This window comes from Triplophysa rosa, linkage group LG21, assembly GCF_024868665.1.
Source record: "Triplophysa rosa linkage group LG21, Trosa_1v2, whole genome shotgun sequence".
NCBI lineage: Eukaryota > Metazoa > Chordata > Actinopteri > Cypriniformes > Nemacheilidae > Triplophysa > Triplophysa rosa.
Window position 1 is genome coordinate 205,081 of NC_079910.1, and position 14,501 is coordinate 219,581.

The following is a 14,501-nucleotide window of genomic DNA, read 5'->3' on the forward strand; positions in this document are numbered from 1 at the left end:
GAGAGACACAGTTGTGCTGCTTATCGTGGCGTCGCTCTTGTAATCTTATTACAATAATATTCAACAATTGTATAACACAATTACACATCTCATGTCACCTTACACGTGACTCACATAACCCAACACACATAACGTGTTGCTTCACTCTTGTAAGAGTCTTCCCTTTTCTTATACTCCATTATATCTCTTTTACATCACTCAACATCTTTACTCCGACATCACCACATTTTCCAATCTCGGTATGTAAAGATAACTGTAACGTTGAACAAACCACTGTATATAAATCTATATAAACATTTAAACCGTAGTCATAAAACACACAATAATATCTGAACACCAACAAAATATACTATAACATATATAAACCCAATTAACACACTAAACATTACACTCGTCTGGGTCTTCAGTGTTTAAAAGGCTTCCCCTTGGATATTTTATCACATCAGTAGCAGGCCTGACGCACACATGTGCGAGTAAAACGCCATTTTCAGAAACTTACAACCGATCTCTTTTAAACCGTTTAACTCGACTCAAAACATGTACATCACCCTCATGCATCAACATACACATGAAATCAACATATTTGCTAACGTTTGATGTCCTTGGTGATAAATTTCCACCCACCTGTTTGAAATTAAACAAAGAGAGACACAGTTGTGCTGCTTATCGTGGCGTCGCTCTTGTAATGCTCTCTTCTTCGCGACTCACCCTAAACCCCACCGTCAACGCAGCATCTCCCCCTACTGTCCCCGGACAGTACTACACATCACCATTAGACATAATAACACTCATTTAAACAATATTACAAATACTCAGATAATCAAGTCCATGGCATAAAAACAAATAATTACTACCATTTCTGTGACTACACAAACAGGGTGTCACATTGACTTGTGTATCAAAGTTACTTCTTGACAAATGTACACTGTTTTGTTGAAAGCTCTGTCCAAATATATAATTATTACCATTGTCAGTGGTGTAATCGGGTAAGGATCCTGTCCTTGCATTGAGATCCCCACATGCCAACACACTTCCTAGGGCCTGGAAATGATTGATTTGACTGTGGAGGGTTTCAAAGATGTTTTCATTATAATAAGGAGATTCAGAGGGAGGAATATAAAGGGCACATAAAAATATATCTTTTGTAGTTTGACTGAGTTGATTATTGATTTTGAGCCAGATAATGGGATTCGTCTTTTTTGATTAGTTTGATGTATTTATCAATTTCAAGCTTGTGCCAAATGATTATGCCACCTGAATCTCTCCCATGTGTCATTTTTTCATGTTTTTGAGATGATATTGATATTTCACGATAACCTGGGGGACAAAAAGTGACCTCATCAGTTCTGCGCCATGTTTCTTGTAATATTATGTCTGTGTCTAATACACTTTTCTTAAAGTCCAGGGTTTTGGGTTTACATCCTAAACTGGATGAGTGTATTCCCTGAATGTTCCACAGTGTAATTGTCAGTGGTTTCATGTGTTTTTCACAAACAATCTTATCATTCCTCTATAATAAAACCAACCCGACTTAAACCCGTTGAATATCAATGTAAATCACGTAAGCATACATAAAGGCTGCTGTTAACATACTGTTATTACTGTATTGATATGTTGTAGTTCAAATTAGTTTGTTGTCTTTTACTCACTATACTTGTCCATCAGCCGTGTGCAGATTAAGTTCAGCATGTCTTTAATTTCTCTTAGATTGGTGCTTTCAGTGTCCTTTTGGCCTTTTAAGGCTGCAGCGTAGTTTAGTTGCTCCGGCCGTTCTGATCTGTGTGGGTTGGGTTGTGGAGCGGACATCTGCTCCATCCTCGGGGCTTTTCTCAGTAGTGGCTCTTTTTTCCGCGGCTGATGTGGTGGCACAAGGTCTTGGTGTTGCTGTCGGTGATGGGGCACAGGGTGATGCCGGTGTGAAGGTCGAAAACTTGGTTGCTGTTGTTCAGGATGTGGGTACAGGGGGACAGGGTGAAAGTTTTGAGACATAGGTTGTTGCTGATGAAGTCTCCAGCGCACTGGGAAATAGCGTTTATCTGGATTTGGGGAGAAGACGCCGTGTGGTGATGTTTGGAGAAAGCGTGTCTTTTGCTGAGGATTGCTGGATTCTTTGTTATTCTTCAAGGGGCTGCCAGGGGTTCTGCCAAGTGCAACATCTTTGAGATTTTTAGCAAACACATTCACGCTGTCTTTACGCAAGTGGATGTGGTCATGAAGATTGTCAATGTTCAATGTAGAATGATGTACAAGGTGAACGTTTGGCATTCCGGCACATCCCCGTGAGATGTCTGTGTTGACTCTCTGTATTGTGCGCAGGTGGAGATCAGTTCTGGGCAGTATGCTGGAGATGACTATTTTTGATGTTGGGAATGTCTGTGTTGCTTTAATTGCCACGTGCCTAACCGACTGTGCCACTCGCTCTTGTTGTGTCCGCAGGTCATTTGTCCCCACATGTATGATGATGTGACTGGGATCACCCAGTTTGTCTTTGTCAAGGTGCCGAAGGGCACTGTCTGTGTTTGGGCACCAAAGTTTTATTGTTTTGTGGTTGGGAAAGAGCTGTTTTTCATTGATGAACTTGCCATTGGAGTCAATTAAAATGACTATTTCTGCAGATGCCGATGTGTTTTCTTGATCCCGGGCTTGTTCAGAGGCATCAGTCTGTGTTGTTGGCGTGTTAGTCTCAGGAGGTGCCGGAAGTGGATGTGCTGATGGCTCAGTGTTATTTAAGTTGGATTGTATGGAGGACTCTTGTATGGAGGTCTGCTTTTTCAGGCTTTGTATTTCTCTCTCTCTGAGAGTCAGCTCCTCTCTGACACCTTTTAGCTCTCTGTTTATGGTCTCTCTTTCCTGTTGCAGTCCTTTAATTTCTCCTCTCAGCTCTTCAACACTAGCTTTAAATTCTTTTTTCAGCTGATGAAGTTGGTTTTCTAGTTTTTGTATTGTCTCATTTGATGTTGTGTATGACAGCACCAGCTCTCTGAGTTCCACCAGTTCAACCTCCTGTAGGGAAAGACTGTTCCGTATCTGAGTGACTGACTCCTCCAGCTGTGTGTCACAGTCCAGGATAAGCTCCTCCTCCTCCTCTAGCTCCGCCCCTGAGCTCTTGGTGTCAACATGGCTGTCATCTCTGTTTGTCTGTTTCTCCCTCTCTACCAGCGCTTTCAGACTGTTAAAATGTGCCTGAACAGAGTTGAGACTCGCTTCATTCCCTTGAAACATTATGGTCCCGTTGTGATAAATGTTTACCGTCATAAACGCTTTGCTGGTGTTTCCTTCTTCTTCTAATTCTTCATGAATTTGAATTTGTCTCCCATTACAGATGCCATGTTTTTTAACATTCTTGTAATATTTGCAGATGACTGTGTGCCAAACACTGCAGTTTTCAGTGTACAGCAGTAGATTTGTGATTGTAGATTTGTCTCCTTTCTGAAAATAATCCGCCATTAAAGTCTCAGGGTTTAATGTTATGGGGCGCTGCTGCTGCTGCCTCTGTTCCCTCCATTTTCAACTGTCACTCTCCACACGTTGCTAATTAAGCTTTAGTCAGTTATTTGTTTCTCTTTGTCTTATTTCTTCTTTCTTAATTGTGAAAGCAGTAGAGATGAAGGTAACTTTATCTTGCCTGTTTGTTGGTTGAAGTTTGTTTCCGGATCATATCTGCTGTGTTTTCTCTCTCTCTCTCTCTGTAGGGTTGGGTGTGGCCACTCTGTTTGCTGGGTTGTTGGTTCGAGTGTTGGTGACATTTACTGTTGTTTCATTCGCTGGTTTTAATGTGAAGGAGAAGATCTTTATATCTCTGGCCTGGATGCCTAAAGCTACAGTGCAAGTGAGTTCAAAAAACATCACGTGCTGCAGATACCCTGTACATTTGCAGACGTGCAAAATGTTGGTGTGTTGTTGTGTTGTGTTGAGGCTGCTATAGGGTCTATGGCTCTGGATATGGCTAACAGTGCTGGAGATGAGCCGCTGCAGAATTATGGGATGGATGTTCTCACTGTGGCCATTCTTGCAATTCTGATCACAGCTCCGATCGGCGCTCTCGCCATCGGCCTCACGGGACCAAAACTACTGCAGAAATACACAAGTACACATCTGGACACAAACACACACAGTAAGAAAGTTTACAGGTTTATTCAACTCTTTAAATACACTCACTGAACGACACGTAGCAGATCCCTCGCACACTATGATCTGTTACACACCTGTCTATGCACACACACACACGCTCATTGACATGAAGAAGAGCTGATGACCTCACATCACATGACAGCAGACACTGAGAACACAGATTGACGTGTGTAACTGTTTGTTGTGTCTTTAGATCATTGTGACAGAACTCAAGATGTCGGTGGCCTGGAGTCCAAACTGTAAAATATCTCTTACACGCACACGTGTGAATCTGAAATATTACCACACAGTCACAAACGCTGTTGTTGTTGTGTTGAGTTATTTGACCTTGATCTCAGGTTTGTTAAAGATCTCATGAACATCCGTCTGCCTGTAAACTGCCTTTCGAAATATCTGCTGTGAAAACTTATCATCAAATCTTCATGTAAATCAGTAGCATCGCTCACATCATAATTCAGTCATCACCAGCTCTTCCTCATTTTATTTCTGTTATATTTATTTTGTGTTTTGACTGTGTTGCGTCTTTGATATCAGACAACAGAGGAATGTACATTTACAATCACAAAATTAGACCTAAACAGTTTCAAGAAATTAAACTTCCTAAGTCACAACTAATAAGCTCTCCCTGTTCTTCATAAACATTTGCTCAGTCACTTTGAATGAAAGTCAGTGAGTACAGCTGTGACACGTCAGAGGAGACCTGGTCCTCCCGGCTGAGTTTGGATTCTCACGAGGTTGTTTCTCCATTTATTTCTCATTGGAGTTTGGGTTCCTCGCCACAGGGCCAACGTGTTGGCTTGCTCACCAGGAGACTGCTGCTTATAGGTTCTGTAAATTCCGTTAACATCGCTTTATTAGAATGATCTTGCTTGTTCTACAAACACAATGCAGTGTACTGTTTTACCTTTTCTGTTTTTCTTTTCTCCTGTAAAGCTGCTTTGGAACAATGCACATTTTGAAAGGCACTATATAAATTAAATTGAATTGTGTAAACGCTGTGAGATGAAGAAAGTTCTGTTCAGTACATTAAACTCTGTGTGTGTGTGTGAGATCATTGTCTGGGTTTGTGTCATAATAATAATATTGGGTTTTATAATGGTTTAATTTCAGCAGGAGTTAGAGATCACATGATCAAAGTCAACATGAACTTGACATCATTCAGTGTTGATTACTGTAAAGCTGCTTTGACACGACGTGTTTTCTTCTGTGGTGTTGCTCTATCAAAAACTGGTCAATGAATAAACACGGTATGTTTTTGCACATTCTTTTTTAAATAATGAAATTATTGCAGTTGACTTCAAACAAACCTGCAAAGCAATGTAAATTCAGACACTGTAAATATATAGTATAGGTCAACACAACAAACCAATCTTAGTACCACTTTTCCCTCATTTTTCTTGTTTTCTCCATTTTTAGTCAAGTAGTTATCTCAACTAAATTGACTTCGTAATTGCAAAAAAGACAACTGACAGTTGAACCAACTTAAAATAAATGGGCAACAAGCCCATAAAATTTCTGAGTACACCCAACTCCAAAAAAATAGAAGAAAACGTAATATTTTATTAAATTATAACCATACTTGACAAACTCTAATGAAGACAGACCAAAACATTGGTCCAGTAACTGCTCAAGAAGTTAGGGTTGGAGTAGGAGCACTGGATCATGAACTTAGAACCAGAAACACAAACATCATTCATTAAAAAACAACAGGCAACTAGCATTTTCAACAAAACACTGAAACAGAAAACCAAAATAAATGTCACAATGCATGCTGGAGACTTTCTGTTTAAGATTAGAATAATTTTGCAAGTTGAGCAAACTTTTTGACACGTTTCGTATCCAAGTCCAGTCAACAAAATAATCTATGTGGACTAATTTTATTCAGTATACACAAAATAGTATATTAGCTCCTACAAAAAATGATTGAAGTTGGTTCAACCTTTGTTAGATGAACATATTTGGAGATGGAGTTTTTACAGTGTAGTGATTTAAAAGGGCACATGAACAATGTTTGACCAAAGTTTCTCATGAATAAAGTGATTTTCTGTCAAGCTGCTTAGAACTGATTGTAATGTTAAAACAATTGATCGACCAAAAAACTCAATGGCCTTCGTAGCAGATTTCAGTAGTTTATTGAGTCAAAAAAAAAAAACAAGTACACAAACAAAACACTGCTGAATCTGATCGAAGAAAAACTGGAACCCAAAACTGAAGACAAACACGTGGACAGCTGTATGAAAACAAGCAGACTTCAGAAATTCAGCTTCAGTCTCACACAAACACACTCCGTTCACACATGCATCAGATCATCAATCCTCTGATGTCGCATCACAACACAAACACATCAGACCAAATCAAGTTAAGGCACCACCACTGTTTATTTACTAGAAAAATAAATAAGTGTACACATGAAGCGTCTGATGTACGTGCTTTACAAAATGTGTGAGAAATCAGTTCATGAGGAAACCCCGTCCAGACATTTGACTTTTGTTCTGTAGGAAAAACGCTGAATTTGTCCTCTCCGCAAACAACAACAGAAAGACGTGAATGAAGAGAAGAGCTGATGTTCCATCTGATGCTCATTCACAGTCCAAAAGCCAGAGAGAGAGAGAGAGAGAGAGAGAGAGAGAGAGAGAGAGAGAGAGAGAGAGAGAGAGAGAGAGAGAGAGAGAGAGAGAGAGAGACAGAGAGAGAGAGAGAGAGAGAGAGAGAGAGAGAGAGAGAGAGAGAGAGAGACAGAGAGAGAGAGAGAGAGAGAGAGTGAGAGAGAGAGAAATCATTTCTTCTGAATAAGGGCGAGAACTTCAACCAGCCTCAGCGTCGCAGCCCCGCAAACCGGCTCTCTCCGCTCGGACCGCCACCTCTCCCAGCCCCCATCCCGCCTCTCGATGAGGGGGGGCCACGCCCATCTCTGTCTCGCCCCATTCCATTTCCCATAGATCCTCGGAGCCCGCTGGGTCCCCGGCGACCGTCGGCCGCTCCTCTGGTTTCTCGCTCTCGGGTCGCTCTGGTCTTCTTCTCCTCCACGTTGAGCCGCACTTCTCCACGAAACATGATAGGCTGCAGAGGAGAGAGACCGAAAGCTTCAAAGCGTCATACATCAAGTGGATTCAATAACTAGGATCATTTTAGATGAAATGCATATTTTCAACCAAACATAAAGACAAACATTTAGATCTTTGTGAACTCGGAGTAATGATCAAGTCATTTCAGACTATGAATCCTTCATAAGCCTGTGAATCCTTTCAGATCTCACTCTATTAAGGTCATGTTTATACTTGCATGTGTTAGCATGAAAAGGGCGTTTTAAGTTAAAAAAAAGTCTGTTACACTATGGAAACCAGTCAGGCATGCTGGGCGTGCGCACACAAACAGTTGTTGTTGATGACGACACCATTGGTTGTTAGTCACATTAGACCGGTCAGCACAACAATAAACATGATGGTGAGGAACACAAGGACGTCTTCGTGTGGATAGATGAGGTGTTATTTATGTTGTTAGGCTTCTTTGATTTCAGACTGATCGACGGATGACATCGCAGTACTGAGAGAGCCATTTAAAAACAGAGGGCTCGTGATTCTCTCTCGCGGTGCTGTAATGTCAAGTCAAGTCAAACAAGCCTGTTGTTTAAGGGCCGTTGCGAGGCTGGTCAGGTAGGGTAATGGCTCATATGACAGGGGATTGATGAATCAGAGAAGCAAAGGCAATGATTCAAAAGACCCAATTCAGTGAGTGAATGTGGCAAACACGCCTTCGCATACTAGCATTTCCTGCTATCATTTTGAGCGCTGTTGAACAGATTATGAAAGACCTCTGATTGGCCATTGTGTTTCCAAGCTCATGGGATACGTCTTTGAATGGCTCCTTACCGAGCGCTTGCGCAACCAAACCTGGAAGCGCACTCTCTACAGAGCGCTTACACAGATCCACACGGAAGCGTTTGAAAGTCTATCCAAGTCAAAATCAAACGCTTCCGTGTGGATCTGTGTAAGCGCTCGGTAAAGAGTGCGATGCAATGATCATTTCACGTGCTTCCAGGTTTGGTTGCGCAAGCGCTCGGTAAGGAGCCATTAGAAGACATATCCCATGAGCTTGGAAACACAATGGCCAATCAGAGGTCTTTCATAATCTGTTCAACAGCGCTCAAAATGATAGCGGGAAATGCTAGTATCATAACATTTAGTACCGACTGGTACCCAAGTTTAGTATCACTAACACTCTATTCTACAGTCTCTGGTTTCATCCGTTCTCACAGAAATGTAACCCCGAAGTTTTTAAACTAAAACGGAGTCTGCAGCGTTTCCAAAAGTCTGCGTTTTCAGGGGGGTTGAAAACTCAGAAGCAGTGTAAACGTCAGGTGTAATCGTAGCAAAACGTATGGGTTTCTAAAGGAAAACACACCAGTATAAACGCCACCTTAGAATGTCCAAATAAAAGTGTGTCTATAATGCTGCGTGCCAGCAAAACCAACCAATAAAAAAAACATATATATTAGTGACAAGAATATTTCACAGCGATTACACAAACCTTAGCGCCCAGAATCCTCGGCACAGGCTCAGAGTCATCAAACACCACAAAACCAAAGTTGGGCAGTTTGCCTCCGACACCCTTTGTGTTGATTCTCATCTCCACCACATTCCCAAACGCTGAAGAGAAACACACCGATGATGTCACACACAGGCCTCAGATAATCGTGCGCAGGGTCAAAGGTCACACTTACTCATGAAGAAGTCCTTCAGTTCACCCTCATCTATGTCGTGAGGAAGATTTCCAACGAAGAGCTGGTGACTGTCTGGATAACGCACAGCCCTGCGACCGTCTGCATCACCGGCCTCCGGGTCACCGCGGCCTGCACCCAACACGCACTTCTCATTGGCTGAGATCATCTCATGACATCTAGAAATAAAACACTGGGCTGAAGGTAAACTCACCCCTAAAACTCAAGTGCTGTTTTCCGGCCTGAGACTCTGAGCCGCCGCCATCTGATAAACACAAGAGCAGTGTCAGTCACATCATCACAAATCACTCACAAACACAAAAAGAGTCCTGAACACACCTGCTCGAGCTCCGCGAGTGGGAAAACCTGACCTCTCTCTCCTCTGATCTCGGGGTAAAGCAGAATGAGCGTCCAGTTTCACCTCCACCCGCGGCTGACACACACACACAGAGCAACATTATCCTCTGGCTTGTCAACAGGTTTGTGTTGCTAAAAAACTACACAGTAAACCCACCCACACAAACAGGGAGAGTAAGAGCTGATGAATGTCAAACTGATGATTGACCAGCAGGGGGCGCTGAGCACACGTCTGGCGTTCATAAAAGCCTTACAGGTTTGGGACATATGATATGATGTCAGATGACAGAAATCTACACCAGCGACACACTCGGCTCATGACTTCACAGCACACCACAGCGGACTGAACTCAGTTCACAAGAAGTCATTTCTTTCCAAAAGAATTTTCAACAGCATTTGCAATTTGAACACAAACTGAACATGCCTGTTACTGAAAAATGCTGTAAACAGAATTTTAGCATAAAACTCAAATAAAATAAAGAAATGAATTGAGCAAGCTAATCCGCAGGAGAGGCCTTCTTAAAGCAGTAAAACAACATGAAAACATTCCAGACCTTTGTTTTATAGTGTTACAGCCCGAATGGAGATCATGATGCGAAGGGTTCACTTTACCTGAACGCTGGCAGTTTTCAGCAGGTGTGAAGAGGCGACAGAAGCTCCGGCTGGAGGAAGATTCTTACTTGTGACCGAAGCCCACGAGAACGCCTGCAGACATCACAAACACCGTTACGCAAACACACACCAAACAAATCCAACACCAAAGCACCTTCATTTACCTTCGGAGGTTCTGGAGTCTGCTGAGGGGGCGGAGTCAGGGCGGGGTCGGGAGTGGAGCGTTTCTTCTCCTCCTCTGGAAGTTTCTCTTCCTCTTCAGGCTCCGCCTCTGCCACCTGCAGCTCTGCATCTGGGCTAAGCTCCACCTCTGCCTCCTGACTGGCCTGTGGCTCAGGCTGGGACTCTGGCTCTGCCTCCAGAACCGCCTCCTCCTGCTGCTCCTCCACTCCGTTACTGAGGAAGATGAACCACCGATCAGTCACAGAGGCCTTATGACATCAAAGCATCAAAAGTCGGATGGATCGGTCTGCGCAGCTTCACATGAACTGGCACGCATCACGGTGTCGTGATGACATCATCAGCCAAATCACGTGGCTCGGGTGTGTTGATACCTGACGGGTGGAGGCTCGTAGTAGGTGGTGCCGGTGGGCCGGTCCTGGGCGGGCTCAGGTGAGACGCGAGTCTCTGTTTTGTCTTCCTCCACGTCTTCTTCCTCAGACTCTGATCACAAACACACAAAACATCACACAACACAACACAACACAACACAACAGAAACACAGAAAAGGACAAGTGGCTTTTTTTTACGTGAATCCAAATCCAAGACTGAATAATAAGAGAATGATTAGATTTCATAAATCACCTGCCAGTTCAGCCTCAGAGTCTCCAAACACTTCCTCCTCGTAGCGAAAGATGTCATTGTGCACATAGAACTTGTTGACAGCAGATCCCTGACACACACACACACACACACACACACACACACACACACACACACAAACACAATGAAAATCCACCGCTCGTCACTTCTGCTGTGTGAGGTGTGTTATTGTGTTGTCATTCACCTCAGGAGCGAGAACAAACGTCTGCATGAACCTCCTCATGGGCCGCCCGCTGTTGGACAACTCGCCCATCACCTGGACGACGACCCCATCGCCGAGGGTCGCATGAGCGTCTACATGACGGATCTTAGTGTGACACTCACTGAACTGCAGTGACATCACCTTCGTATGGATTTCCTGCACACACACACACACAGTCACGAGCCCAGATGATGTCATCACTGCGAATATACTCTACTTCATCATGTTTGTATGTTTCGCTCTGATCTGCTTGTTTACATTTCAGTTTGGATAAATATGACTGTTTTTCCTCTCAGAAGCGCACGGTTTCACTTCAGACTAGATTATATTCATTAACTCACTGGAGTCGTTTGTTACTTTAAATGAGGAATGTTGGTGCGTTTTGGAACTTCACTACGTCGAGACCTACACGTGTGCATAAAGTCAAAGGAAGTCTTTAGTCATCATCATAACTTTCATAACAGTGCTGGGGTGAACGAGACGGATCAATGAGCATCAGTAAAATCATCACTACTCCAATGAGTGTGTTGTGTGATCATGTAAACACTCACCGCCTGACCATAAACCGCCTCCTCTGGCTGTCCACTGCCGTCCACACCTCCATGAACGTATGAGGAGTTCCTCCCGTAAAACCTGACCAACACACAGCAGTGTTCAAGTTGGCTGCTTCTCAGTGTGTGTGTGTGTGTGTGTGTGTGAGTGTGTGTGTGTGTGTGTGTGTGTGTGTGTTCATGTTTGTATATCCCGGTGGGGCCCTAAACCTGAATACACACCAACACATGGGGACTCGTGTCACCGTGGGGACCAAAATTGAGGTCCTCATGGGCACAAAAGCTTATAAATTGTACAGAATAATATTTTTTACAAATCTAAAAATGCAAAAAGTGTTCTATGATCTTTAGGTTTAGGGGTTGGGTTAGGGATAGGGGATAGAATATACAGTTTGTACAGTATAAAAACATTACGCCTATGGACTGTCCCCACGGGATAGTCAACCAAGCCGTGCGTGCGTGCGTGCGTGTGTGTGTGTGTGTGCGTGTGTGTGTTAAACTCTCACCTGTGCAGATAATCAGGTGCTTTGTTGAGAAGTGTGTAGTACTGCCTCACAAACTCGCGTCCTACGAGCAGAGGACTCGGCTTCTCCATCACCATCTCTTTCACACACACACAAACACACAGACACACTCTACACAATGACACAACACACACAAATGAACATGATCATGAAATAATCACTTTAAATAGAAACAAGAACAAACCCATCTGACAGACATGACACAAGACATACAAACAAACAGAAGTAAAGACTGACAGCTGATGGACAGACAGATGATAGACGGGAGGAGCGACAGACGATGGACGGACGGGACGATGAAATGCTAACACAGATAATAGATTTATTGATCATGTATTTATTAATGCGTGATATGCACGTGCCCGCAGCAGGCAAGACAGACAATAGCGCTAGCGCGTGCTTTAGCTTCATGCTAACGGCGGTAAAACTCACCGAATGTGACGGAAACTTTGAAAAGCGCCGCGCAGCCGCTCCGCACGCGCACTTCAAAGCGAGCGAAACGCTTTCAACGCGTCTTTTATCCGCTAAAAAGCGACAGACACTACCCGAACCAAACCACTCAGACAGACGCTGACGCGCGCGTCCACTGCGTCACCTCGCACGCGCACGGGCCCAAACGCTCGTGACGCACAAGGCAGCGACTTCTCACCCGTGGCACAGGAAAATTGCGTCACGAATGGGTGGAGAGAGACATTCCCCCCAATTCACAAACCTCCACAAAGACGAGAGGCTACTCGCTGCAGAGCAAATGGGTGAAGCTTATTCGTAGCTCCTCCTCGCTAGGAGGAGGAGCACAGGTCCAGCGAGGAGGAGCTACGTCGCAGCACTTGCGTGCCACAGCGCAGCCCGCGAGAGAGGGAGGAGAAACTGAGGAGGAAACCACCGGCGTCGAGCCACAGGTCAAAAGAAAAAAGACTTTAGCTAGTTTATTAAAAAGAAAGGCAGGCACTGCTACAGCAAATCTGACCATTCCAGAAAAGGTGGTGACAGAACTTGCCACCTATGCTCAGGATTCACCCATCAACACAGAGCAGGATCCTCTCGTTTGGTGGAAAATAATGAAAGTCGGTTCCCCCTCTTGGCAAAGGTAGCAAAAAAAATCTTTGCGTGTGTGCGACAAGCTGCGCATCCGAGAGGGTGTTTAGTACGATGGGAAACATCGTAACCCCCACAAGATCCCACCTTAAGCCAGAGAAGGTCAACATGTTGAGTTTCCTGGCAAAGAACATGTAAACTGCTAGCAAGCCAATTTAGTTTGATTTATTTTTTATTTTGAAAAGACTGCTGACTTGCCATTTATGTAAGGTGATTTTGGAAGGTTTTTTTACATTCGTTTATTACTTATTTGGTTTTACCTTATTTAATTAAAAAATACATTTAGTCCTATTTTATTTCCTTATTCATTTAAAAAAAACGTTCTAATAGGCTACGTGATAAATGTTCTATTATTTAGGCTACTTTGTTCCACACCACAGTTTGCTGATTTTCCGTTTTTTTCAGCCTATATAGCATGGTGTATTTTTATTCGTTATATTAATGAAAGTTTGTTGTTTCATATAAGTGAGTTTGATTTTTTCCCCCTGTATTGTTGTAGTTTATTCAAGCATTGACGCCGAATTGGCAATACATGCTAATTCAAAAGTGAAATGCACACATAGTTTGCTGATTTTCCGTTTTATTCAGCCTATGTAGCATGGTGTATTTTTCTTTGTTATATTAATAACAGTTCGTTGTTTCATATAAGTGAGTTTTTGTTTCCCTGTATTGTTGTTTATTCAAGCATTGACGCCGAATTGGCAATTAACCGCTAATTCAAAAGTGAAAGTGAAATGCGCACAGTCATAGGCTATTTAAAAGCGAAGGAAAAGAGGGAAACTCCAACAAACACCCCCCCCAGACCCCCCCCCCCCGTGATATCGGTATTACCGGTGTCGTCACATATTGATAAACCGGTGGGAAAATTTCCTCACCGTCACAACCCTAGTGCATTTCTCATTATACAGGTCATTTGTAATAAATAATGCACACTATAATAAAGTGTACTGTTTTGACACTTTTTCTATAAAGCCAACAGTCAGTCACCAAACCAATGATCAAAACTGGATCTAAACGTTATGGAGGTCACCCCATCTGTGCCAGACGTCATGGAGATCACCCCAGCTATGAGAATCCATGTATGTACAGGGAATGTTTATGTATTGTTTGACTTGTTTATGCAATTACCTTTCCTGTTTCATAAGTGTTTGAGCAACACTTGTTGCGGGAATATGGGCATTGTCCCTTTAGGAAGTATGGGGTATAAAGGTTACTTTATCCATGTGATTGTCTTAATCAAAAGGTAATGAGTCCATTCAAGATTATATTCCTTATACATTATATTCACAACTATACTGCTGTACATGCATTCATTTTTATTTGGCAGCGGCTATTTGCACCAAGTGAAAATAGTGACAGATGATATTTACACCAAGTTTAAATAGCTGTAGGTTCTGTTTACACTAAGTGAATATGGAAGCATTTCTCGATATGCTATTTACACTAACCAAAAATAGCTGTATTTTCTTTTGATTAACTGTAAATAGGAG

At 43.0% G+C, this 14,501-nt stretch overlaps 2 protein-coding genes across 2 annotated transcripts; one reads left to right on the forward strand and one right to left on the reverse strand.

Annotated features, from left to right (window-relative positions):
• Positions 1-3,511: 3,511 nt before the first annotated feature.
• LOC130545119 (sodium/hydrogen exchanger 9B2) lies at positions 3,512-5,383 on the forward strand. Its single transcript, XM_057319471.1, has 3 exons — positions 3,512-3,829; positions 3,916-4,114; positions 4,325-5,383. The coding sequence occupies exons 1-3, from the start codon at positions 3,809-3,811 to the stop codon at positions 4,372-4,374; spliced, it is 270 nt and encodes an 89-aa protein (XP_057175454.1). The 5' UTR covers positions 3,512-3,808; the 3' UTR covers positions 4,375-5,383.
• An 863-nt stretch (positions 5,384-6,246) lies between these two features.
• On the reverse strand, positions 6,247-12,552 carry g3bp2b (G3BP stress granule assembly factor 2b). Its single transcript, XM_057319966.1, has 13 exons — positions 12,349-12,552; positions 11,899-12,027; positions 11,393-11,474; positions 10,824-10,997; positions 10,622-10,709; positions 10,372-10,480; positions 9,982-10,213; positions 9,818-9,910; positions 9,188-9,281; positions 9,063-9,113; positions 8,852-8,980; positions 8,659-8,777; positions 6,247-7,191 (listed from the first exon to the last, which is right to left on the reverse strand). Exons 2-13 carry the CDS (start codon positions 11,991-11,993, stop codon positions 6,946-6,948), a joined length of 1,512 nt encoding a protein of 503 aa, XP_057175949.1. The 5' UTR covers positions 11,994-12,027; positions 12,349-12,552; the 3' UTR covers positions 6,247-6,945.
• Positions 12,553-14,501: the final 1,949 nt, after the last annotated feature.